Source organism: Chiloscyllium plagiosum, unplaced genomic scaffold (assembly GCF_037043375.1).
Source record: "Chiloscyllium plagiosum isolate Xiang-an unplaced genomic scaffold, Cpla_swu_hap1 HiC_scaffold_14, whole genome shotgun sequence".
Taxonomy (NCBI): Eukaryota; Metazoa; Chordata; class Chondrichthyes; order Orectolobiformes; family Hemiscylliidae; genus Chiloscyllium; species Chiloscyllium plagiosum.
Genome location: NW_028270152.1, coordinates 28,182,420 through 28,208,832, shown reverse-complemented (window position 1 = coordinate 28,208,832; position 26,413 = coordinate 28,182,420). Strand labels below are relative to the sequence as shown.

Genomic DNA, 26,413 nt, shown 5'->3' with positions numbered 1-26,413 from the left:
TCCTCTTCTGCTCTTCTAACTTCAACCTGTAAGCACTTGTTTCATTTTTACTGTGTTTCAGGGGTTTACTTATTGGGTATATTCAGAACAGCTTAATTAAGCCTAGGTTAGATAGACTGAGTTCTGTAGGGGTTCTTTATTCTGTTGTTTGTGTTTCATTGTGTAATTTTGTGAATAAATTTTTGTCTGTAGTCAACCTAGCTAACTTACTCCAGGTCATTTTCACTCTGCATTTACCAAAACAAATTGCAAAGTTATGGTCTGGGCTGCCTGCTTAAGAATGTTTTGAGTGGTCTGACCTGGTCCATACCAAAACCTAAAAATGGCAACAAATAGCAGGTTTCATAATATTTTCAAATACTTTCAAAATGAAATATGAATGTGTTTTTTTCACAAGAATGACTCATAAAGATGCTCTAACTGTTCTCCTTTGCTTTGCAATTGAATGAATTGAGTCTGGTAGCTTTGATCCTCCCCACTGTTACAAACAGATTTGGGAAAAAGACCTCAATATTGTGGACAATAGCCACCAAACAGTACCGAAAGCTTTGCAGCATGCTCTGCAGGGAATCTGTGCAAATTGGACAACAGTTTGTGTCTCAGATTAAAGTAGCCTTCTTAAGGCGTGCAGAGCCTAAAACAGGAAGGGTAAGTTAAAACATCAATTCAGTCTAAAATCCTAGACAGAAAGTGAAATAAAGAGTAGGAAAGAAAGGTGGCATTGAGAGAGAGAAAGAAAAGTAGAATTAGAAGAGACAAACCATTCCAATAGTTATGTTAGAACTCCAACAATAAATACCATCTGAAGTCATGGGGATTTGACTTTAGGTATAAGCAGTTTTTAATGCTTGAAAGAACATTTGATCACCGGTCCTTATGTCAGTTCCTAATTTAATCCGTGTTTTTGGAATAGAATTGTGATGTTTCCTTTTATGTGCAGAGCAAAAGGGGAATATGCTCTCTATGATCCAATTTTTTATGTTCGCCTTGAGAAATTCCATGCATACTAAATTAGCCTTCTAAGGGAGCAACTGAGAGTTGAGCAAGGGCTAATGTATAAACATTGAAGAACAGTGTGTACAGGAAGGGCCCAGCATTCCTCTCCTAAAACGTTGAGGAAGTATGAAGGTTTTCCCACTGTTTGCATTGTCATTTTAAATTAACAGGCTTGCTGATGCCATTTCAGCCCCTTGTTCATTGTAGTCAGTAACTATTGTAAATCTAACCTATACCCACCTTCTACAAACAAGTTAAGAAATTATCATAATCAAAATGACATTTACCTTCATAATCCGGTCAGGATAGGGAAATCGCTGGATAATTAATTTGTATAACAGCCATCATTATGGCTTGTGCATTCATACTAATTAATTCAGTGCATATTGAATATTCTTAATGTAGTTTAAACATGTTTGTTGGGAAGTGAATATTCATCTAGGCTTTTAACTTTGCAGTAATAAGTATTTTGTACTAGTTGTTCTTCAAAAGCTTCTTTCATATTCCCTTGTGTAGGGAGAGTGTGTTAACCATTACACAGTCTGTTATTCGGTCATTTGCAAATTGTAGCCAGCCTTCGCAGACTGTAACCTGGTCTATTCACTTGTGTAGATTTAGTGATATTGTGACAGTGGAGACTTGATTGCAGTGTGTTTGTGTGATAAAGTTATACTGTTGCTGCCACTCACATGTTTGCTAGTCTCAGGACTCCATCAGCAGTCAGAAAGACCCAGTTCATATGAGACCAGTGGATCAAGAACGAGATGCCAGTAACCAATGGGAAAACAGCTTCAAGCTAATGCTTTGTTCTGGAATAGGAACAGATCTGTATTTAGTTTTGAGCTTGTAGCTAATTCTTTGGCTGAAATCTTACAGCGGTTTGGGTGACACGTTTAATGGTGTGATTTTTGACAAAATTTGTTTTATTTATTATGAGAGAAGGGTGTCGCTGGCTAGGCTAGCATTTATTGACCCTCTCATATTGCCCAGAGAGCCGTTTAGAGTCAACCATGTTGCTGTGGCTCTGGAGCCACATGTAGGCCAGACCAAGTAAGGATGGCAGTTTTCTTCCATAAAGGATATTAGTGAACCAGATGGGTTTTTCTGGCAATCAGCAATTGATTCATGGTCATCATTGGACTCCTAATTCCAGATTTTTATTGAATTCAAATTCCAGCATCTGCCATGGCAGAACCCAGATTGTCAGAACCTGGCTGTCTGGATTAACCGCTCAGCGATGATACTAGCCAGCCATCACCATCTCATATGAAGAATCAGACGGGAAGTCAATTTCACGATCACCTTGCTGCACCTTTTATGCTTTTGCCGGGTGACATGGCAAATGCGAGTTACCTATTAATGAGATTATAATTGGGCAAACATCTTATTAATGGGACAACTCACCTCATTAATATCCAGCTTAATCGGTATGTGAAACATGGAGAAATCTCAATATGGCAAAACACCTGGTGACTTCAGCTCACTGCTGCCTCTGAAGGACCTCAATGTTGGACACTGGGCACCCATGTTTCAGGGCATTGGATTACAGTTTTGTTGGGCACTTCATGTGCTTCAAATAGAAGAATTGAAAAAGAAAAGAAAGCTAGTGCCAAGTTCTGACATCAAAGCAGTGAAATGCTTAACACTAACACAGTTGGAGAATGATTTATTGGAGACTAATAACAGACAGCAAGAGTGCAGGAGGGTTTGAAAGAGGAAAGCTGCAGTGCAAGAAGCCAAGCAAAGTGGGCACAGCAGGAAGCTGTAAAATACCAACAAACAGGCAGAAGGGTGATTTGAACTGAAACATAAGCTGCAGCTTCATGACAGAGTTTGAGGGGACTTTGCCAGGCCAAAGACTGACCGCAATCTGCAGCTTTAGATCTGAAGAAAATGGTTCCATTGCAAAAATGTCCTTTGTTCATTTTTTAAAAAAACTCCTGTTTTTGCAGTAGCAGGAAGAGTGGTGAGAGTGAGGACCAAGGGGCTGCCAGGAAGGTAAACTCCTCCTCAAGTCCCACAGTCGCTGCTTCCTGGAGTTTTATTCTTTTCTAAGGACTTGAGGGCCTTGGTCAGCTCATCCAGAGATGAACCTTCCAGCCTCTCCCATGTGCTGTCATATCGGACTTTCGAACAGAAGAAAAGCCACATCTTTCTGTCACGCATGTGATACCATGAAAAGTTTTTTTTATATAAAAGCAAAACTAGAGTTGTAACTGTTTATATGCTGTGACTAACAGACCCACACAGGTTTCTTGTAAGTGTTAAAATGAAAGTATATAGTATTTATGCATTCGCGAGTTTGGAGAAGATTTGTAGCTCAGGTTGAGGTTCTGGGTGTACATTTGCTCGCTGAGCTGGAAGGTTCATTTTCAGATGTTTCATCACCATACTAGGTAACATCATCTGTGAGCCTCTGGTGACTCACTGATTTATGCATTTAACACTCAGTATGTAAAAATGATTTAGAAAAAGACTCCAACCCTCACTCAGTTATGCTTTCAAGAGGTTCACATACAGCACATGCGGATGCAAGTTACAATGTGGTAGGGCAAGTTAGGTTGTTTGTGAGCCAGAAAAGAGAGTCAGTCATATACTGATCCTGTAGTCTGATGACTTGGATGGTTACAGGCAGCACTTAAAAATCTTTCTTGATTCTACATCAAGATGATTTAAAATGTTGACCGATTAATCTCTTGTCCTTTGCTGACCCCACCACCAAGAATATCTTTCCCTCCCCTCTCCATCTTCCGCAAGGACCACTCCCTTTGTCACTCATTGGTTCGTGCCACTTTCCCCACCAACCCCCACAAAACCCCACCCCCAGCACCTTTCCATGCAACCGGAAAAGATGCAAAACCTGCAGGACACCATGCCCCTTATCTCCATCCAGGGCCCAAATAGTCCTTCCAGGTGAGACAGAGGGTCACCTGCCTCTCCTCCAACCTAATTTACTGTATCCAGTGCTCCCGACTTGGCCTTCTCTACATCGGGGAGACCAAATGTAAACTCGGCTCATTTCACTGAGCGCCTCAGCCAGGCTGACTTGACCTACTAGTTACTGCCCATTTTAATTATTCTTCCCAATCCCTTTCTGACATGACAATCCTTAGCCTCCTCCATTGCCACAGTGAATCGAACCGCAAATTGGAGGAACACCACCTCATCTTCCACCTGGGCAGCTTACAGCCCGGAGGACTCAACATTGAGTTCTTCAATTTCAAATAACCCCCCCCCACTTCCTCTGATCGAACCTTTCTTCCAATTACCAACCGGATTCATTCCTCCTGTCGACCAACCAGATTGTACCCTCTATCTGGTGTTCGCCTCTCCCAACCTCACCACCTCCCGCAAACCTGCCCCCTCCCTTTATCTGCAACTTCCTTTCCACCCACCCGCAGCCTTGAAGAAGGGTTACACTCGAAACGTTGACTTCTCCATCTCTCTATGCTGCCGGGTTTGCTGTTTTCTTCCAGTCTCCTCCTTCTCTACCTTTGTTTCCAGCAAGTGCAGTATTTTGGCTCTGAATTCGGCAGTTGTTTGATTTACAGTGAAGATGTTGCCTATATGTCAGAATACAGGCAGGGAATACAATTACAGAATGGCTGGAAACAAGGGAATGAGATCATGAGTCTTCTTGCTGTTCTTCTCATGGTCCTCCTGACCCTGGAAAAGCAGTCCCTTCAAATACAAAGTGTTTTCTTGCTGTCACATGACCTCTCTCCACAAACTGGCTGTTTACCAAATATAGTCACCGTTACCTGGAAACCCAGTTATTGCAGGGCTGTTGTTTAAAGGGTTTTGGATTACATGGCCAGTGGAATCCCCTTCTCAGCCAGGCTCAATTGTCCAAAGTGCATTTCATGGCTTGGTCTGCATCCACCTGAATAAACAGATTATCTCTGGATGATTGTGAATAGTTCAGGGAATGGCCAATTTGTACTCATTTAAACTGATTGGTGTCAGCATACTTTCAGCCAGTCTGGTTCCTTTCTGATGGCTCTGTAATTTATAAAGTGAAGTTATATAAAGGTTATGGCTGTCTTAAGAGCTGCTGTTTAAGTTTCCTATGATGCTGTTGTCAGACCTTTCAGACTTATCCCAGGGTTTCAACCCAGTAGTCAATAGTCATTTCTGAAATAATAACTGGTTCCATAACTTAACCTGAGGTGTTAAATTCAATAATAAAAGCCAATTGTTAATCATCTTTAGTTTTGATCTAATATGTCAGAATTGTTAATGATTGATACAGTCATTGATATATAAAGGCATTATGTTTATAAAAGAATGATATATTGTTCTCTTATTTGAAAAATGTTTGAAGCTGTATAGTTATGCTCATCAGTTCATCAGGATGCCACAGTACTCACTGCACTGCACGCTGTACTAAACAAAAAAAGTATAATTCTTGAAGCATGTAGTGAGATCTGAGAATGTTTGCTGTCAGCTGCAATATCTCTGTCAAACAGTGTGATTATTTCAAACTTCTAAGAATCATGAGACAGAGCAGGGTTGGGTGGAGGGAGAAAGAAAGTGAAACTGGAATTGAAGCTAAAGTTGAGACTTGAATCTATTGAATGGTGGAGAATGTGTGACAGTACCTCGGTTGTACTTTCCTTTACCATCTGCCATTGGGCAGAAGATACAAACATTTGAGAACACATATCAACAGATTTAAGAACAGCTTCTTCCTTGCTGTTACCAGACTTACGAATACATCTCTCATATATTAGAGTTGATCTTTCTCTGCACCTTCTCTGTAACTAAAAATCACACAACACCAGGTTATAGTCTGACAAGTTTATTTGGAAGCGGTAGCTTTCGAAGTGCTGCTCCTTCATCAGATGGTTGTGAAGAAGGGCCATAAGACACAGAATTTATAGCAAAAGATGACAGTGATACAAGACACATTGAACAAACCTAGATTGTTAATTCTTTCATCTTTTAGAATGGATTTGCTAGTTTTGGTTCTTTAATATGTAAATCGCAGAACAACTATTAAGTAACCTTCTCAAGATAATTGAAGGTTTTTTAACAAAAGATAATGTCTCCGCTCAGACGATGCCTTAAACATATGAGTCAAATCAATCTTGAGTCAGATTGGTTCTATTTTCAAAGTGGAATTTATAAATATTATATGGATCCACTGTCTGCATTGACTACTTGCAGGTTCTCCATTTTTGAGTAAAGTAGAATGTATCTGCAAATACATATTCACCCCATAAATATGGGTGTGAGCGAGTAGGAGAGAGAGACAGACAGAATGAGTGTGTGCATGTGAGTGCGCGTGAGAGAGTGTGTGTTTGCGTGTGTACAGGTTTGGCAAAGTGTGAGTGTGATGGGGCATAAGCCTGTGAGAGGGTGCATGCGTGGATGTATGTGTGGGAGGTGTATATCTGCTTATGAGAGAGAGAGAGCTTGTGTATGAGAGAGGGTCTGCATGAGTGTGTGAGAAAGAGTTTATAGTGCAGCGGGGTCACTTGTATTGTGACATGAACCAAAGGTCCCGGTTGAGGCCATCCCCATGGGTGCCAACCTTGGCTATCAGCCTCTGCTCAGCCACTCTACTTTGTTGCCTGTCCTGAAGTCCGCCTTGGAGTATGGTCACCCGAAGATCCAAGGTCGAATGTCCCTGACTGCTGAAGTGCTATAAATTCTGTCTTATGTCCCTACTTCACAAACACCTGATGAAAGAGCAGCACTTCAAAAGCTAGTGCTTCCAAATAAACCTGTTGGACTATAATCTGGTGTTGTGTGATTTATAACTTTGTCCACCCCAGTACAACACCACCTTCTTCAAATCACTTCTCTGTAGCTGTAATACTATATTGCATTCTGCTCTATTACCTGATGTACTGTACTTATGTGAGGTATGATTTGTCCAGTTAGCATGCAAAGCAATATTTTTCACTGTACCTCGGGACATGTGACAATAATAAATCAAATCCAATCAAAACCATATGATCTACTCTTGCTCTGTGTCCATGAGAGGCCTCCTGAGTTGAGAGGAGAAGCTTATTGTAGTAAAGAGAGTAGGTAACTGAGAAGGTGCCTCAATGTGGAGGCACACAACTTTTTTTTTAAAGCAACTAGAGTTATTCAGCCCCTCAAGCCCGTTCTGCTGTTCAAGGAGCTCATTTGGTGGCTGAGCTCCATATACCTGTCTTTGGCCCATACATCCTTACTACCTTGGCTAACAACAATTTATCTATCTCCTATTTAAAATTAACAACAGATCCTGTATCCACTGGTGGAATAGAGTTCTAAAATTTTACTACCTTTTACCTGTAGATCTGCTTCCTCAAATCACTCCTGGACAGTCTGGCCCTAAATTGAGTCTATGCCCCCTAGTTCTAGACCTTCCAACCAGTGGAAATAGTTTATCTTTATGTACGTGTCTTTTCCTGTTAATAACCTGAAGATTTCAGTCAGATCGCCCCTTAACTACCTAAATTCAAGAGAAAATAGGTTTAATTTGCATAATTTCACCTTGTAACTTAACTCCCAAGGTTCAGATGTCATTCTTGTAAATCTATATAGTAATCCCTCCAAGGCTCATGTATAAGGCGAGGGTCCAAGTGCTGGAAAATGGGATTGGAATAGTAATAGAGTCACAGAATCATACAGCACAGAAACAGATCCTTTGGTTCGACCATAATCCCAAACTAAACTAGTCCCACCTACCTGCGCTTGATGTATATACATCCAAACATTTATTATTCATGAACTTCTTCAAATGGCTTTTAAATAGTCATGGAGATGTACAGTTGTAACTGAACTCATATCCACCTCTTCCTCACGAACCTCTCCCTGTGTAAATAACAATAGCTCCTCATCTTTTTTTAAATCTTTCTCCTCTTGCCTTATTAAGCTCCTTCATCTTGAAATTGCCCACCTGCTATTCACCTTATCTATGACCCTCATGATTTTATAAACCTCTTTCAGGTCACCTCTTAATCTCCTACATAGCAGTGAAGAGCCTATCCAGCCTCTCCTTATGACTCAAACCTTCCATTCCTGGCAACATCTTGGTAAATCTCTTCTGAACCCTCTCCAGCTTAATAATATCCTTCCTACAACAGGGAGACCAGAACTGGACACAGTATTCCAGAAGAGGCCTCATCAATGCCCTGTATGACCTCAACATAATGTCCCAAGTCCAAATTCATAGGGCTGAGTAATGAAGTTTTATAGTTCTGAGGAAGGGTCCCTTGACCAGAACCATTAACTGATTTCTGTCCACAGGTGCTGCAAGACCTGTTCAGCTTTTCTGGCAATTTCTGCTTTTGTTTCTAATTTACAGCATCCACAGTTCTTGCAGTTTTTATTAAGTTATATAGGTGCTTTTGACCAAAGGGCTTTTCTTCTGTGCTGTGCACCTCTATGAGGTATAACGCAAGAAACTGCTTTCTGGCACGTCAGGATTATCTCTGGACTGGGTTCACAAGAGAACGCCTTCTCACGTTTAACAATAGAGCGGATCTGTGTTGTGTGGTTGGTTTTGTATTTGATGTCATGACAGCATAATGAATCATTATGATAGACTCTGTAGCTTTGAGGAATGCTGGTGCTGTCTGCCCATCCCTAAGGCTTGCATGGACATGTCTGGATGTGAACATTAGTATCCTGTGCCGATAGAAAGCAAATTGGATTAAGTTTCCGTTACCCACCAGTTGCACTGGGATGTGCCAGGCTCATTTGACCAGTTGCTTTGGCGGTTATTATTGAAACGATATTTTTGCGACAAAAAAAAAACAATGAATAGCCAGACAATAAAATGAGCTCATCGGTCCCTTTTTAATATTACATCTGACGTGGAAAATGAATCACTGAATGAAAGGCACCTTCTCCCATTCTCATTCCCTCTACACCTTCCGGCTCGAAGGAATGCTCCTATGTACTGTTGCTGTAGTTGGTAAAAGAGCAGAAACACGCCGGGAGTGTTTGCACAGTTCATTCAAAGTGATTATATTTTCTTCAAAAATTATTCGCCTAGAAGATAGATGCGTTACTCTCAGACTGTTCCACTGCAGCTTGGGAAACTCTTGCATGCTGAAAAAAGGAATTGGAAGATTTGTACACGACAGGACTTTTCATTCCTGCCTCTGAACTGAAGATTTTTTTAAACATCCCATATTTAGCTTTAGCAGGCGGTAAGGAGATGAAGTGGCACCTCAGAGCTGCTTGCGGCACGGTTCCAAGTCCCAAGCATTTTTTTTTGTGTGAAGACTGCTTGACTTTAACTGGCTGATACCCAAGTGTGATGCAGCCTAAGCGGGCGTGGCTGAACCTGGTTATTTATCTGCTGCCAACGTAGCAGTCTAGTTTGTGTCTCTGCTGCTTTCAATCTTGTTCATGCTTAACGACATCATGAACGCTCATTATCTTTAGGGCGTAGAGCCTGGATGATATTTTTTTTTCCCCCTTCCCAGCAAGGAGCTGCTGGGTTTGAGTTACGGATGGTGCTACATTTTATCGAGTTCTGAGCATCTGCTGCACACACACAAGATTTCGGATACCGTGCTTGGCTTCTTTTTTTGAATTTAATTCAAAATGAGTTTTAGGTAAGTTTTAACTTTGTCTGTTCCTTTGTGCCCTGGGTATAATTTGCAGCAGTGTATCAAAAGTGATCTGATTTAAGATTAAGGTGGACAAGCGAAGGACGAAGAACAATGCATTGTGTGACTTCCTGCAGTAAAAGACGGCGTTTGTAGTGGCTGAACCTTTTTTATTTCAGGAAGTATGCTTGGAATCTGCACGTGTTAACACTTTTTGTTTACTCCCTAATTGGGGGTTTCTCAATTTTCAACGCTTTGGGTGGAGCTCTCAGTGGTTAGGTTAGATTAGATGAACTTTATACCCACCCACAGCCTCCATAACAACACATTTACGTATGGACGTAAGAGAAGTAAAATTCATTGTCCCTTCCCTCTGGGATTCAAAGAGCAACATTGAAGGGGAACAGTCCTGTCTACTGTTTTTGCATCCCTAGTTTCCATTGCTGCTGTTCACTGGTTTTGCTGAGGGAGAGTGAGACTAGGAGCAGCTGGCAAACAGTCCCCTGTAGGGATCAGTATAGAGTCATATTCGGTGCTTGTCAATGGGAAAAGTGGTTCTTACTGAACTACATAGTGGGTAGGCCCTGACTGAGGCCAAATTTAGTGATGGGTGGAGGTTGGCAAGGCCCACTATAATTTTCTCCTGTCCCTTCAGAGCTAGGGTACCAAAGTGTCACTGTTTTGCCACAGGCCATTTGCCCACCAAAACTAAGGAGATAAGATTCTGGCTATCATTCAAGTAAGCTGTTGAACCAAACTTTTATGTTTTGCCAGTTCTACTGATGAAGTAGATAATGAGACCAGGATGGGTATTTTGTTTATTGGCCCATAATTCTTCCACAAACCAGGGTCACTAAAGCCAGACTAACTAGTTATTTTTTTGTGTGGGACAGTATGGGCAATTTAAAAATGATTCTTCATTGATCTTAGATTATTCTGAAAGGTATAATTTGTTATGCAAGTGTAATTTCATTCTTTATTAATTCGTTAGAGTAAGAAGGTCATTGCCAGTTATAGTTCTGCACATTATCTGGGATAATGCTGAGGACTGGATTATAGTGGTCTCCTCAAACTTTTCTGAATTTTTTTAGGCATTGGAGAGGAATTTTCCAGAGTTTTCCAATTAGGTGGTAATTTCTGTTTCTTCCATGAGATTGTTTTTATCATCAGGGTAACTGATAGACCTGGTGGTTCAGTGATTAACACTGCTGCCTCACAAACCAGGGACCTGGGTTCGATTACAGCCTCAGGCAACTGTCTGTGTGGAGTTCGCTCGTTCTCCACTTTCCTCTGGATCCCCCCACAATCCAGAGATATGCAGGTTAGGTGAATTGGCCATTCTAAATTGCCCATAATGTTCAGGGATGTGTGGATTAGGTGCATTAGTCAGGAGTAATAGGATAGGTGAATGGGTCTGGGTCAGTAACTCTTAGGAGGGTCACTTAGGTGGACTTGTTGGGTCAAAGAGCCTGTTTCTACACTGAAGGGATTCTATGACATGTTTGTATCTAACGTATTTAGGAGGTATATGATGGGCTTATTCTGTCATTTTTTTTTCAATTTATATATTATTAATTAATGTTAAGAATCCTTTCAACTTTAAAAATTTGTATGTTGCTAATTTTGTGCAGTATTCTCATGCATCATTTCTGGAGCCAAAACAAAGATCAAATAAGAGTGATTACTGGCTGTTGTACTGCTAATGTTAGTTTCTCTTCCCACTACACAGGGATGGGATGTGAATTTAGATAGTTTTACTGGGAAGAAATTTAGTGGGCTGATGTGTTTAACTATATCCATGAATATAAATGACCCCCACCTGCCAATGGCCATGGTAATGTGGTCCTTTTAACAACTTGGCTACACAAGTCATCTTTTTGAAGAAGCATCTTCTAACTCATTACACACTTCAAATATCGGAGTCATAGAATCATACAGCAGGGAAACAGACCCTTCGGTCCAACCAGTTCAGGCTGACCCGACATCCCAAACTAAACTAGTCCCACCTGCCCGTGCTTGGCCCATATCCCTCCAAAACACTCTTAATTCAAGTACTTTGTCCAAGTGTCTTTGAAATGTTGTAACTGTACCCGCAACTACCACTTCCTCTAGAAATTCATTCCACACACGAACCACTTTGTGTAACAAAAAAAACAATTGCCCCAAGTTTTTTAATCTGTCTCTTCTCTGCTTAAAAATGTGCTCCCTAATCTGGAAATTGTCCACTCTAATGAACAGATACCTGATATTCACCTTATCTATACCCTTCATGATTTTATAATCCTCTATAAGGTGGCACAGTAGCTCAGTGGTTAGCACTGCTTCCTCATGGCACCAGGAACCTGTGTTGGATTCCAGCCTCTGATGACTGTCTGTGTGGAGTTTGCACATTCTCCCTGTGTCTGCATGGGTATCCTCAGGGTATGCCAGTTTCCTCCTGCAATCCAAAGTTTGTGGGTTAGGTGAATTGGCTGTGCTAAATTGCCCATAGTGTTCAGGGATGTGGAGGTTAGCTGCATTAGTCAGGGGTCGATAGAGGATAATAAGGTAAGGGAATGGGTCTGGGGTGGGTTACTCTTGGGTCGGTGTGGACTTGGTGGGCCAACGGGCCTGTTTCCAAACTGTAGGGATTCTATGAACCCCTAGACGTCCTATGCTCCAGTGAAAAAAGAAGTTCCAGCCTCTACTTATTAATTCAAACTTTCCATTCCTGATAACATCCTTGTAAATCTTTTCTGATCTCTCTCCGGCTTAACACCCCACCTGTAGCAGGGTGACCAGAATTGGACACCATACTCCAGGAGAGGCCTCGCCAACATCCTGTACAGCCTCAAACTGGCTTCCTAACTCCTATGCTGAAAGGTCTGAGCAATGAAGGCAAGTGTGTTAAATGCCTTCTTAACCACCCTGTCTACATGTAAAGCAAACTTCAAAGAATTATGTACCCAAACTCCTTGGTCTCTTTCCTACAACACTACCCAGGGCCCTACCATTGATTGTATAGTCCTGCCCTTGTTTGTTTTACCAAAATGCAATACCTCTCAGATATCTAGATTAAACTCCATCTGTCACGCCTCAACCCATTGGTCCAGCTGATTAAGATATTTTTGTAAGCTTGGATAACATTCTTTAGTTTCTCTCGAGGTTAGGGTATGGTTGCACCCTAACATTCTCAATGGTCAATGTTAGTCAATAGAGGCATATCAGTCTTTAAATGTTAATGCTGCACCACAAACAAATTGCTGGAGAGCTCAGTAAGCCAGCAGAGTTCTCCCCCACACCAAAAATAAAAATCTTGACTGTGAAAATGTTTTTGAGACCCATATTTTTCAGTAGGGATAAAACAGGAGGTAGTACTTCTTCAGGGAAAACCAGGAAACCTTGGAGTCTGTCACCCTTTGAGGTCTGTTTATCCTTTGATTTGGGAAATTGTGAGGCAATAGGAATCTAAAGTGAAACAGTCACCACAAGCATTATTAAAGAGAATGACATGAAAGAAAAGAGAGATTTTTTAAAAAAAGTTGAGGGGGGGTTGATTGGTCTAATGATTGAAACGTGTTGAATAAGCAAAGCTTGTGTAACATTTGTAGACCACTGACTTTAGATGGTAATCCTTGTTGCCATTGAATTTTAACTGGTAGTTTTTTCAGATTACAGTGTGCCTTTTGTGTCTGTCTTCCCCTAATCCACATAAAAGGCTTCACTAAAGCCAGGGTATTGATTATTTTGTTAAAAATTTGTTGATGCTCCAGTAAATCTCTCTGCTGTGTTTGGATACTTCTAAGCCATATTTTGGCTACTGTGTTGGAAGCTGAAACCGGGAATTTTTCCAAATTGTTGGACCATCTGAGTAAAAGCCTACACTTGCCACTCCTCCAGGGAAGTGGCTGTGGAGTAGAGTCGGGCAGCGCAACCTCTGGAGGCAGAACAGAGATGGGTGATCTCCAAGGTGAGAAGGCCCTTTTCCGGTCTCTAGGAGCTCATCTTGGTTGTTTTACTAACTGTTCAGACCATCCACAATCCTCTTAGCACACATTCCCTCCTTGCCAGCCATTCTCCAACCACTCCTAATAGCCTCTCACAGACTACATCTCGACTTGGTAACCACTCACCAGTAGTCACCACGGTTGGACATCTGGAGCTACGTGGAGCTAGAAAAGAAACTGAGCAACACAGCCTGTTCTCTCATACACAGTAATGGTTTTACAACCAACTCCCATTTAGAACAAAGAAACTTTACAGCCCAGGAGAGCATTCGGCCCTCCAAGCCTGAGCCGATCCAAATGTACTGTCTAAACCTGTTCCTGAGCATCAGTATCCCTCTACTCCCCACCTACTCATGCATTTATCCAGACGCATCTTCAATGAATCTACCATGTCTGCCTCTACCACCTCTGCTGGCAACGCATTCCAAACGCCCACCACTGTCTGTGTGAAGTATTTGCCGCGTGTATCCCCCTTAAATTTTCCACCTCTCATCTTGAAAGCGTGACCTCTAGTTATTGAATCCTTCACCCTGGGAAAAAGTTTGCTTCTATCCACCCTGTCTATACCCTTCATGATTTTATAAATCTCAATCAGGTCCCCCTTCAATCTCCTTTTTTCTAATAAAAATAAACCTAACCTCCTCAACCTTTCTTCATAGCTAGCACCTTCCATCCTCGCAAACCATCTCTGCACCCTCTTCAAAGCATCCACATCCTTTTGGTAATGTGGTGACCAGAACTGTACACAATATTCTAAATGCGGCCGAACCAATGTCTTGTACAAGGTTAAAATGACTTGCCAGCTCTTATACTCAATACCCCATCTAATGAAGGCAAGCATACTATATGCCTTCTTGACCACTCTATCCACCTGTGCAGCAACCTTCAGGGTACAATAGACCTGCACTCCCAGATCTCTCTGCCCATCAACCTTTCCCAAGGCTCTTCCATTCATTTATAATTCGCTCGAGAATTAGACTTGCCTAAACCTCACATTTGTCTGGATTGAAATCCATCTGCCACTTTTCCGCCCAACTCTCCAGTCTATCTATATCCTCCTGTATTCTCTGACAGTCCCTTATGCTTTCTGCTACTCCACCAATCTGTGTGTCATCTGCAAACTTGCTGATCATACCAACAGCACCCTCTTCTAGATCATTTATGTACATTACAAACAGCAGTGGCCCCAACACTGACCCCTGTGGAACACCACTGGTCACCTTTCTCCATTTCGAGAAACTCCCTTCAACTACTACTCTGTCTCCTGTTGCTCAACCAGTTCTTTATCCATCTAGCTATAACACCCTGCACACCATATGACTTCTCTTTCTCCATTAGTCTACCATGGGGAACCTTGTCAAACCCCATTACTAAAGTACATGTATATGACATCAACAGCCCTTCCTTCATCTATCAACTTGGTCACTTCCTTGAAGAATTCTATTACGTTGGTAAGGTTCGATCTCCCCCGCACAAAACCATGTTGCCTATCACTGCTAAGCCCATTCTTTTCTAAATATAAATAGATCCTATCCCTCAGTACCCTCTCCAGCAACTTTCCCACCACCGATGTCAGGCTCACTGATCTGTATTTACCCAGAATGTCACTACTACCCTTCTTGTACAGGGGAACAACATGAGAACCCTCCAGTCCTCCGGCACTTCACCTGTACTTGTAGCATCTATTCAAACCTTTTTGTTCACAAGTGGTTAATCCTGCTCGAAAACAAACCAGCTTCTACTCAGATGAGGTAATTGTTTATTAGACTCCCCTTAAATTAGGTAAAAGTGAGGACTGCAGATACTGGAAACCAGAGTCTAGATTAGAGTGGTGCTGGAAAAGCACAGCAGGTCAGGCAGTATCCGAGGAGCTGGAAAATCAACGTTTTGGGGGAAAAGCCCTTCACCAGCCCTTCCTGTTGATGTCATATACATGGACTTTAGTAATGGGGTTTGATAAGGTTCCCCACGGTAGACTAATGGAGAAAGTGAAGTCATATGGTGTGCAGGGTGTTCTAGTTAAGTGGATAAAGAATTGGTTGAGCAACAGGAGACAGAGAATAGTAGTTGAAGGGAATTTCTCGAAATGGAGAAAGGTGACCAGCACCACTCCAATATAGACTCTCCTTTAAATTGTCGAACTGTGAATTCCAAACCCCTTTCGAGTTAATTGTAAAGAAATGCTGGCCTCCCGGCCTGCTGTCTCTCTGCAGGCCACAGCTGTTGCTCTACCCCCCAGTGACCCTGCTTCTGCCTCAGCACCTGGCCTTCTCCAACCAGCATGATTTCCAGGGAGAGGTCCTAGAGCTGGGTGGGTGTTCCTGGGGGCTATGGCTGGAGTTATGCCCACTTCCTCCATTCGTCTCTTCAAACACCCTTTTTTTGCACCCCACCTCTCCATACAACTCCTGTGACTCCTCAGTGCTGTCAATGTTGAAGAAGGAATCATCCACCTTCGGGTTCAGGTTCTTGAATGGCTGCCAATGTGCATGCACGAATGGGACCAGTGATGTTATCTGCCCATAATGCAGTGTCCCAGGTGTTCTTGCTGGGCTGTGTGCCCAATGTATGCCCTCAGTGATCTACGTGGGGGTGGTATTCACTATAAACAAGACCATTTGAAGTTACATGACTTGATGCTATTTGCTTTCTAACCTGCAGCAGATGGCCTGTCAATCAAAGATTAATAGAAGTCTTTTTTAAACAGCATTCCTTTTCTTTTCAGTTTTAAAAACCTGGAGATATAAACTAAACAGGATCTTTGACACCGTCATGATGCCATATCTGTCCTTCAAAAATGTTTACCTTGATTTCAACCATTTGTGACTCCCATATGGCAGGTTGTTATCCTTCAACCTCTCAACTCCTACTAGAAAGAACTAGATCTGTCAGAAATCCAGGTGATTTCCATCTCTGAGCCCTTTGCATCATTTATAAAGAACTGCAAGGAGTTGTTAATTCCATAAAAACCCAAACCACATGATAGTGTTATGAGACCAGGAGAAAGTGCAGACTCCCCTTACCCAGTACAGTAAATAGAGAACATTTAATTACAGTAACATTGACTCCTCTGTGAATACAAATGATTTTTTTTACTGGAGACTAGACCAGGATATGAAACAAAAGGCAGAGTTTGCCAAATAAAGAAAGACACTATATAAAGACACTATTGTTATTATTTAAGGATGTTGGGAACAGTATGCTATTGATGTAGCCTCCTTCCCTAAACCCAAGTTAGCATACATTTTTTAACAAATAGCTTTAGGACAGAAGAGGAGGAGGAGGAGGAGGAATAAATGATCCAGCCCCTGCTTCACCATTTGATACGATCATGGCTGATCTCATCTCAGCTTCAACTCAACTTTCCTGTCAGTTCTCCATAATCAGTAACTCCATTACTAATTAACTAACTCGAAAAGCATTTCTGAAGAAATAGTAATGTAATTATAGATTTTAAAAATGTTTCTGAGGGATTGTAAGTACTTTTCTTGGGACAGCTTTGAAGGCAATCCATGTAATTTGCTTTACTTTTCTTCCACTTGTAGTAGTCTTAGTGTTTAAGTCTCAGAACATGCGTTCCTATGCAACTATGGGAGTTTGATTTATGCACTGAATCTCTCCATTGGACTTGACAAAGAAAATGCTGAGAGGCTGTTTTCCCTTTATAGACAATCTAGAACTAGGAGTTATGGATGGGAAAAATGTTCAGCAATGTTTCTAGTGGAGCCACAGGCCAGTGTTGATTCCAGGGGCAGGCAATGCTGTATAGCTGTGAGGGGCGGTCTTATCTGAGAAGTTGTCAGCCTCACTACACAGCCCAGTCCATCACACGAGCCAATCTTCCATCCATTGACTCCATCTATACTTGCTGCCTCAGGAGAGCAGCGAACATAATCAAACTCCCCTCCCGCCCTGGTTATAGTCTCTTCCAACCTCTTCCTTTGGGCAGAAGGTACAAAAGCTTAAGCACATGTACCAACGGATTCAAGAACAGCATCTTTCCCACAATCTGACTTCTGAATGGACTTCTGAATTTTGAAATTGAGATGTTGATCTCGCTCTTTGTGCACCTTCTCTGCAGCCATAACCTTGTACTCCTCACCCTGTTCTATTACCCGAATGCACTATGTATGATATGATCTGCCTGTACTACACACAAAACAAAACCTTTCACTGTACCTAGGCATGTGTGACAAGAATAAATCCAATCAAATCAAAAGCTCTAGAGAATTGAGGCAAGTCAGACTTCGGCACAGATGTTTCTCCCCATTATCTCAGGGTATGGGGTTGGCCGTTTAAGGCTGAGATGTGCATAAATTTCTTCACTTGGTTGTTAATCTTTGGCATTCTCTACTCTGAGAGCTACGTCATGAGTATATTTGAGATAACGGCAAGATTTTTTTGAGTATCAATGGAATCAGGGTTTGAATGGAAAATTAGAGTTAATACAGAATTCTGCCAATTTCTTTTTTAACTGTGAAAGAGATTTAAGGGGAAATTCAGCTGCTCTTACTCCTTTTTCTTTTTTTCTATTTCCCCTGCTATTTTATAGTAAAATCGCTGTTGTCCCAGAGCACCATAGGGCTGCTCTCTGAGAGATGACTAATGGTGGTTTAACCTGAGGGTCACCATGCTTCAGATGAGTGGAAGAGGTTGAGAGGCGGGGCCTTCATGATAACCTAAGCCGATTATGGGAATTGAATTTGTGCTATTGGCATCACTCGGCATAACAAATCAGCCATCCAACCAACTGAACTGACTCCTTGGTTACAAATATGGGACAAATTGTAGTCTTCGTATCATTAAATATGATAATTAGAGTGGGCTTCACTGTAGCTGCACTCTGTGAGAAGCTTAGGTTCAAGTTTCAGTATTACATGCTCAAGCTAAATTGCCCTTTTTTTTGTCCTTCCAACTTCTCTTTGTGTGCATGACCAGTTTCTTACTTGGTGTGGTCACATTTAAGATTGCCGTAGGGCCTTATACACACGTATCTTTAAAGGACATTGAATTGTGTGTGTTCTGTTTCCCAATTTCCACTTGGCTGTGTATTCCACAGTAATCATTAGTACTGAGGTATTCCTGTATTGTGAAAGGTACTGTCTTTCAGATGAGATGATGTTGTCAGTGTGTCGGGTTCCTCTCATTATCTCGGCTAATGATTTGCACCAAAAGAGTACTCATTTACGCACAAATTGCATTAAAGTGACTGGACACCAAAATGGAAAGATCTGTGGGCATTATAGGTGTGAAGGTGTAATATGCAAATATTTTCTATTATTTCTTAACTAAAGGAGTTCTCCAGATGCTTTGCATGTAAAGAATGTTTTACAATTGAGATTTGCTATTTATGCTTGAGGGAAGTTTTTTTTTTATAAAAATGACTTGCATTTATATAATGGCTTCTGTGACCTTGGAAAATCCCAAAGTGCTTTGAAGCCACTGAAGTGCTTTTGAAGTGCAGTACATCTAATGCAGAATTAGGTTGAGATGAGTAGAAATAGCTGAGATAATGGAAGGTTTTCCCATTATGATCATTAAGAGAAATCCTATTAATGCATAGCTTAAGAATGATAGCAACAGATAAGTGTGATTTGGTTTTTAAAAAATGTTATTTCTTCACCATTATTAGTTTCTTTTGGCACAGAATGCACAACATATGCCTATAGATTGTGATAACCCTTTCAATTCTAAACTCTTTCGTTTATTATGAAGAAGAGCAAAAGTGTGAATGTAAGCTGAAGGCTTGGGTTCAGTCTCTCTCATGGGAACCTGGTTGCCAATATTCTGATGATTTCCAGGATGACATCATTTTATTGTTTCCCTGCGTGTTGATAAATGGACTGATAAATGTGGTTATGTTCTGCACCATCCAGTACCCACTTGTGTACCTGAGAGAGGCCTGTGAGCTCAGTTATTGATTCTATCGAATTCTTAAAATTCATTAATAGAATATGTTAATGTGCACTTTACTTGCTGGACCAGCATCTGTTGCTCACTCACAGTTGCTGTTGAGGTTGGTGGTGTTTTGATTTGTTGATGGGAAGGTTGTTTGAAGCAACAGAATGTGGTTGGGCCTGGGACACTACCCTGAGGAACTCCTGCAGAGATGTTGTGGACGTGAGATGACTGACCCCCAAACAACCACACCCATCTTCCTATGTGCCAGGTATGACTCCAGCCAGTGGAGCATACTCCTCTAATTCCCATTGACTCTAGATTTGTGAGGCCGCCTTGATGTCACACTTAGTCAAATGCAGCATTGATATCAAGTACAGTCACTTTTACCTTTCATCTCAAATTCGTCTCACTCTTACATCTTTAGACTAAGATTCTAATGAGTTCTGGAGCTGAATGACCCAAACAAGACTCATAATGTGTACCAGTGAGCAGGTAATTGCTAAGGAAGTCCTGCCTGATGGCATTTCTGATGACACCTTCCATCACTTTCGAAGATTGAGAGTACACTGATGAGACAGTAATTGGTCATCTTTGATTTTTTTTTTCCCTGCATTTTGTGCACAGGACATACCAGGGAATCTTCCACTTTGCCAATGTGTGGAACAGTTTGACATAGGATTGCAAGTGCTGGAGCAATAGTCTTCAGTACTATTGCTGGAATTTGTCAGAATCTAGCTTTTGCAGTATCCAGTACCTCCAACTATTTCTTGATCTCACATTGAGCAAATCAAAGTGATTAAAGGTGCTAGCATTGTTTTGCTGTGGACATTCAGGGGAGGCTAAGATGGATCGTCCACTTGCCACTTCTGGCTGAAGATTGTTGCAAATGCTTGAGCCTTGTCACTTGTACTGATGAGCTGGGCTTCCCCAGCATTTGACAATCAGGATATTTGTGAAGCTGCCTCCTCCACTGAGTTGTTTAATTGTCCACCATCAAAATGGATGTCCCAGTACTGCGAAACTTAGGGTCTCTACAGATTGGCAAGTTACAAGTAGTCCTGTGTTATAGCTACAAGTTGACCCCTCGTTTTTAGGTATGCCTGCTGCTGCTAGGTTGTCCTTCTGTACTCTTCATTGAATCAGGATTGATGCCTACCTTTATAGTAATGGTAGAGTAGGGAACATGCCTGGCCATGTAGTTATAGACTGGGACACCAGCAGAACTGTACTCAAACACGAGTGCCCAGTAAATGCCCCGTCTTATTGGGATATCAATGCAGAGAGCTCTGTGGATATTGGTGTTTTTTGCAGTGTCTTGGTGCTTTCCATATCTTGAAAGAAATTCTGGTGTTTGCATATTAATCAATTTAAACCTCGATTCTAACTGATTAGTGATTTAAGAGCCATCTAAGGTGTGCTCAATTTGTTCGCTTGATCTTTTCCTTCTAAATTCTGTGACTAAGGTCCTGCTTCCTCACTAGCACCTGACGAAAGAGCAGCATTTTAAAGCTAGTGATTTCAGATAAACCCATTGGACTCTAACCTAGTGTCATGTGATTTTTCAGCTTGTCCAATCCAGTCCAATACCAGCACCTCCACATCATGGCTTTCCATATCTGTCCATCAGGTTTCCATGTAATAATGTGACTGGAAAAACTAGCTCATCTGCTGCTATTCAGCCAGGGAGTTGTTGTTAGACAGAGTTCAGATTGATTAATTACAAGAGGTCTCGAACTTGTGCAAAGGTCGATCCTTCCATACAAAATGGATATAAAACTTCAGACATACCAGGGGAAACCACCGCTGTGTTGCTGGTGGGAAAATTTGGATTGATAGTTGCTAAATTTTGGTTGAGTTCATTTGGTTTAGCGATTTGATGTTACACTTGTGATTTATAGAATTAAATGCCTTGCTTGATTAAAAGGTAGGGGAAGTTATATAACCAGGGTATTCAAAACCGCAGTTGCAGCACTCAACTGTAGACTGGCCATATTTAGTCCATAAGCCCTGGCAGTCTGGATCTTGAGGCCTGGACAACTACTTTCCATTTATCTTCTGGACCAGACTCTGGAAATGAGAAAACCAGAGAATAACAACACTTTAACATTACTCCTTCAGTACAATTTCCAGAATTGTTATCATGCAGAAGGAAGCTGTTCAACCCATTGTGTCTGCATGGGCCTTGCACTGAGCAGTGTGATTTAGATTCCTTCTCCTGCCTTTCCTGATAACTCTCAACATTGTTCCTATTTAAATAATTATGCAATGCCTTTCTTGAATGCCTCAATTGAAGCTGTCTCTATCTCACGTCCTGGAAGTGCCTTCCAAACCCTAAGTACTTAGAGTCAGAGAGATGTACAGCATGGAAACAGACACTTCAGTCCAACCCGTCCAGATATCCCAACTCAATCTAGTCCCACCTGCCAGCACCTGGGCTATATCCCTCCAAACCTTTCCTATTCATATACCCATCCAAATGCCTCTTAAATGTTGCAATTGTACCAGCCTCCACCAAACTCAGTTGCTCGTGCATTGACGTAGGGTTATCAGCAGAGGGGCTGATGGACTGGATTTTGAGAGGTGTTTGGATCCGAGAGCAACCGGAAGTTGCTGGACTCCATGGCCATCTCTAGCCGTGCCTGTTGGCCCCAGTATGATGTTGATCATTTCTGTGCTGAGATTCCACTTTGTACCTAATGTCCCCCATTTGGGTGCCGAAGTTGCTTTTGGGGCAAGCAGCAGTTGATGCTTTGATGTAGTGTGATCCAGCAGTGTTCAAGGCCATGGGTTCCAATCTCTGTTTCAGCCTTGGTTTCCTTAACAATTGAACTTGGTAATGTAGACACTTAAGCCCCTTTTGAAAAGGGAAACAGTTTACCAAAATAGAAGCTTTGCCCACAGGTTCTACCTTGCCATAAAAGCTTTATTTTAATCACTCATCATCAATCTTGGCACACTTGTTTGTTTCCTTGCTCCACATCCTGCTGCTTTCATCCTTCTTTGAAAACCTATCCCTGAAAGTCACCCAGCAGGTTGATTATTGACTCTTAACCAGACGATAAGGCCAACATATGATGCTCCAGTTTGTCAAACATGGTGCCTTCCCTATCTCTCTGCTAGGATTTTTCCTCAGGGCCTCCATTTTGGAGTCCTGCAAGTACATCCTATTGTAGTTTGTTTTGACACTTGCTGCAATTTACTTTAGCACTTAACCTGTTTGGTCATCCAGTAAGACTGGATCCACCTTGTATAATCTCTCATTCCTCAGTATGTTGTCTTTATTCTCAGTGTTAACTTGATTTGTATTCTTTTCACGTTGAGTGCAGTTGTCACTCATGTCTTTGCCCGATCCAAATGGGTTGTCCACATCCTACATTATGTTGCTGAGGTCATTTGTTAAATAAATTACCCAGGAGACAATGTTTTCAAAACCTACTTGTGAGCTAGATTACCGTTACAAATGGATTTCTCTGTGAACCTGTGAATTTCAACCTGTTTTTTTGATTGTAAATTAGTGGTTTTGATTTCCAAATTGCTGGTCTACTTGACCTAATTAACATTCTCATGCTTTCATTTTGGAAGCTGCTCATTATTGTAGTTTTGTGCTGAATCCTTTGTCTTCAGTGTTACATCGGGTATGAGAATGTAATTTTGAGACTATAAACAGACCACATCTCAGACTTTCGCACCACTGTTGCTTAAGGTTAATCACACTGATTCTTCCTTGATGTTCTTTCACAATCTCTTCCAAGAAATTGCCATAATCATCAATATAGCAAGGTAATAGTTATCAGGATTAGGTCTCTGACCCTTGCTTAAAGATGGAATCATTCTGACTGACTCTCTTCCTGTGATTTTAAGTTTTCATACATGATAGGTTTCGCAGAAGAGCCATCACATTCTTCCCAATTTACATCTTTATTAAATGTAAAGAAGCACCCAAATCAGTTCAAAAATGGATAGGTGGAAGAGATGAAGATAACACTGAGGCATTTTTTTAAAAAAAAAATGTTGAGTTCTTAGAAATCATTTGAAAATGGAGTGCAAAACAGCAAAGCAGAAGGAGTTGTAAAACAAGTTCAAGAATGCAGGGCCATGATGGATGCACTCTTGCCTAGCTGTTTCGAAGCAGATGTATAGTGCAGCTGCATACTGACTTTAAATTGAAATATGTTTCTCCCACAGGCAAAACTGTAATGGCTATCTTTAATACTCCCCTGCTTCAAGGTTGTTGTTGTTTCAAACTACAGAACTTGATCAGTTAGCATTACAGGCTTTCAAACGTCAATAATTGCATGAGTGTCATTTATTTAAGCAACGTTAATTCCTTGAAAGTGGAGTTGCAGGTGAACAGGGTAGTGAAGAAGACATTTGGTACACTTGCCTTTATTGATCAGTGCATTGAGTATAGGAGTTAGGATTTCATGCTGTGGCTGTACAGGATGTTGGTTTGATTACCATTGGGATACTGCATACAATTCTGGTCTCCCTGCTATAAGAAAGATGTTGTGAAACTTGAAAGGATTCAGACCACATTTATAGTGAATGTTGCCAGGGTTGGAGAATTTGAGGTATAGGGAGAGGCTGAATAGGCTGGGGCTGGTTTCCCTTCAGTGTCAGAGGCTGAGGGCTGACCTTATAGAGATTTATAAAACCGTGAGGGGCATAGGGTGAATAGCTAAGGTCTTTTCCCCAGGGTAGGAGAGTCCACAACTAGAGGGCATAGTTCTAAGGCGAGAGGGAAAAGATTTAAGAGTCCAAAGGGGCAACTTTTTCAGACACAAGGTGCTGTGTGTATGGAATGAGCTGTCAGAGGAAGTGGTGGAGGCTGGAACAATTATGATATTTAAAAGGCATCTGGATGGGTATATGCATAGGAAAGGTTTAGAGGGATGTGGGCCAAATGCTGACAAATGGGACTAGGTTAATTTAGAATATCTGGTCGACATGGACTGAAAGATCTGTTTCCATGCCTTACATCTCTATGATTCTATCGTATCTGGATGTTGTGGTCCTAAAGTGGCAGATGAAATAAACTTTGTTAACATGCTAAAACAAAGCTGACAGTTACATAGCTGTATCAGCAAGCTTTAGTTGCCATGGTTGTTGAGAGGGACAGCTGTTTGACAACACTAACAAAAGCCTGGTCAATTCTTCAGTCGATAAAAGAAAACAGCAAAGACCATTTAGGATGGATTCTGTATTTAAAAATAAACCACTGAATTTATTTAGCAATTATGATGCAGTGTTTAAGTAGCTCTTTAGGATTCTTTCTTAGATTGAAATCTTGCAGATCTAAAGGGCCAACACTCTAACATGATTATAATGTTTTCTACCTGTTGCTGTTATGCAATTGAAATAATCGTAATTGTTTAATAATGATTGCAGTCTGTGCTTCTAAATTGTATTTACCTGTCTTCTGCTTCCACGATCTGTTCTTAATTTCTAACCTCTGACAGACAGGGCAGATATGAGGCTAGTTCGCAGAGTTTTGCAAAAGCTTTTGAGTTGTCCATTTTTTTTTAAAAAAAGTGTTAAAAAGGAGCTCAAGATGACAAATTCCCTCCACTGCAAAACTACTGTCTTTCATCCAGTGCTGTGTTCTCTCTCAGCTTCCTATCAGTTATTCTATTAAAGGATCATGTGATTTTTTTTTGTCTCCACTGACTACAAATCAGAGATCTGTAGCTTGTTTGTGACCCTATGTTACGTCTGTCAACTTGGCTGTGTGAAATAGTGACTTACTGTAATGGTTGTGTGATGAATTGAGTCACTTTCCTCATTTGGGTTTCATCTGGTTCCTGAATTCAGTGGCATTGTTCTGCTTCTCTGCAAGTGGCTGTTTCATATGAGGAAGGAAATGTGTTTGTGACATAACTAATTGTCTTTGTACAGAAGGAAAATGTCAAAAGTGTAAGCTTTTCTTCCAAAATAAAACAATGTTCAAAGGTCATAAGAAAAATAATGCTTAACACATCTGAGGTCAAATGAATAGGTGAAAACAACTCTTTTTGAATAATCCTTTACAGTGTAACTGTTAGTTAGGTAAGCCTTCCTCTCTCCAATCACTTTGAACTGGTACAGCAATCTAATCAGGGGAGAATGTGAGGTCTGCAGATGCTGAAGATCAGAGCTGAAAATGTGTTGCTGGAACAGCGCAGCAGGTCAGGCAGCATCCAGGGAACAGGAGAATCGACGTTTCGGGCATAAGCCCTTCTTCAGGAATTCCTGAAGAAGGGCTTATGCCCGAAACGTCGATTCTCCTGTTCCCTGGATGCTGCCTGACCTCCTCCTGCGCTGTTCCAGCAACACATTTTCAGCAGCAATCTAATCACCTAAAGTGTGATAAATCTGGAGAAATTGATAAGGAAATTTAAAGGAATATAAATTTCAAGCAGCATCCTAGCTTTAATGATCTCTGTAGACGTTCACTGCATACAGTATAAACTGCTTTATAATCAGGTTGCTGTGGCATGACATGTTAACATAGATGCAATCTTTGTATATTCAGGATGCCTTTTTTTGCCAGTGTCGAGCAGTTTTAAAATGTCTCACAGCATTTTCAGATAATAGAATGGTGTTTTCCTGTTTGTACAACTGACCGTGTTTTTGCATAGTGCACTTAGGAACAGAAAATCTGATATTGCAACCTATTTGCTTTCTATGTGTAAATTGTCTGCTGTATTTGCCTTCATAATAGCAGTTCTGTGCTTTAAAACAAATTATTTGTGAGGCACTTTGCGATGACCGATTGTTGCCAGGGTTGGAGGGTTTGAGCTATGGGGAGAGATTGAATAGGCTAGGACTGTTTTCCCTGGAGCGTCGGAGGCGGAGGGGTGACCTTATAGAGGTTTGTAAAATCATGAGGGGCATGGATCAGATAAATAGACAAGGTCTTCTCCCTAACGTGGGGGAGTCCAGAACTAGAGGGGAGAGGGGAAAGATATAAAAGAGATCTAAGGGGCAACTTTT

The 26,413-nt window shown here is 41.3% G+C and overlaps 1 protein-coding gene across 2 annotated transcripts in view; it reads left to right on the top strand.

Annotated features, from left to right (window-relative positions):
* The window catches only part of shisa10.1 (shisa family member 10, tandem duplicate 1), a 78,641-nt gene that overhangs the window by 23,532 nt on the left and 28,696 nt on the right, over window positions 1–26,413 (top strand). Inside the window, exon 1 of one of the 2 annotated variants that reach the window (XM_043707922.2) lies at window positions 9,311–9,560. The exons of the other annotated variant lie outside the window; for it this stretch is intronic. Within the exon in view, the coding sequence (XP_043563857.1) occupies window positions 9,550–9,560 (11 nt within the window). The 5' untranslated portion in view covers window positions 9,311–9,549. Of the gene's footprint in view, window positions 1–9,310; window positions 9,561–26,413 lie in introns of those variants that run through there. 2 annotated transcript variants of the gene reach the window in all.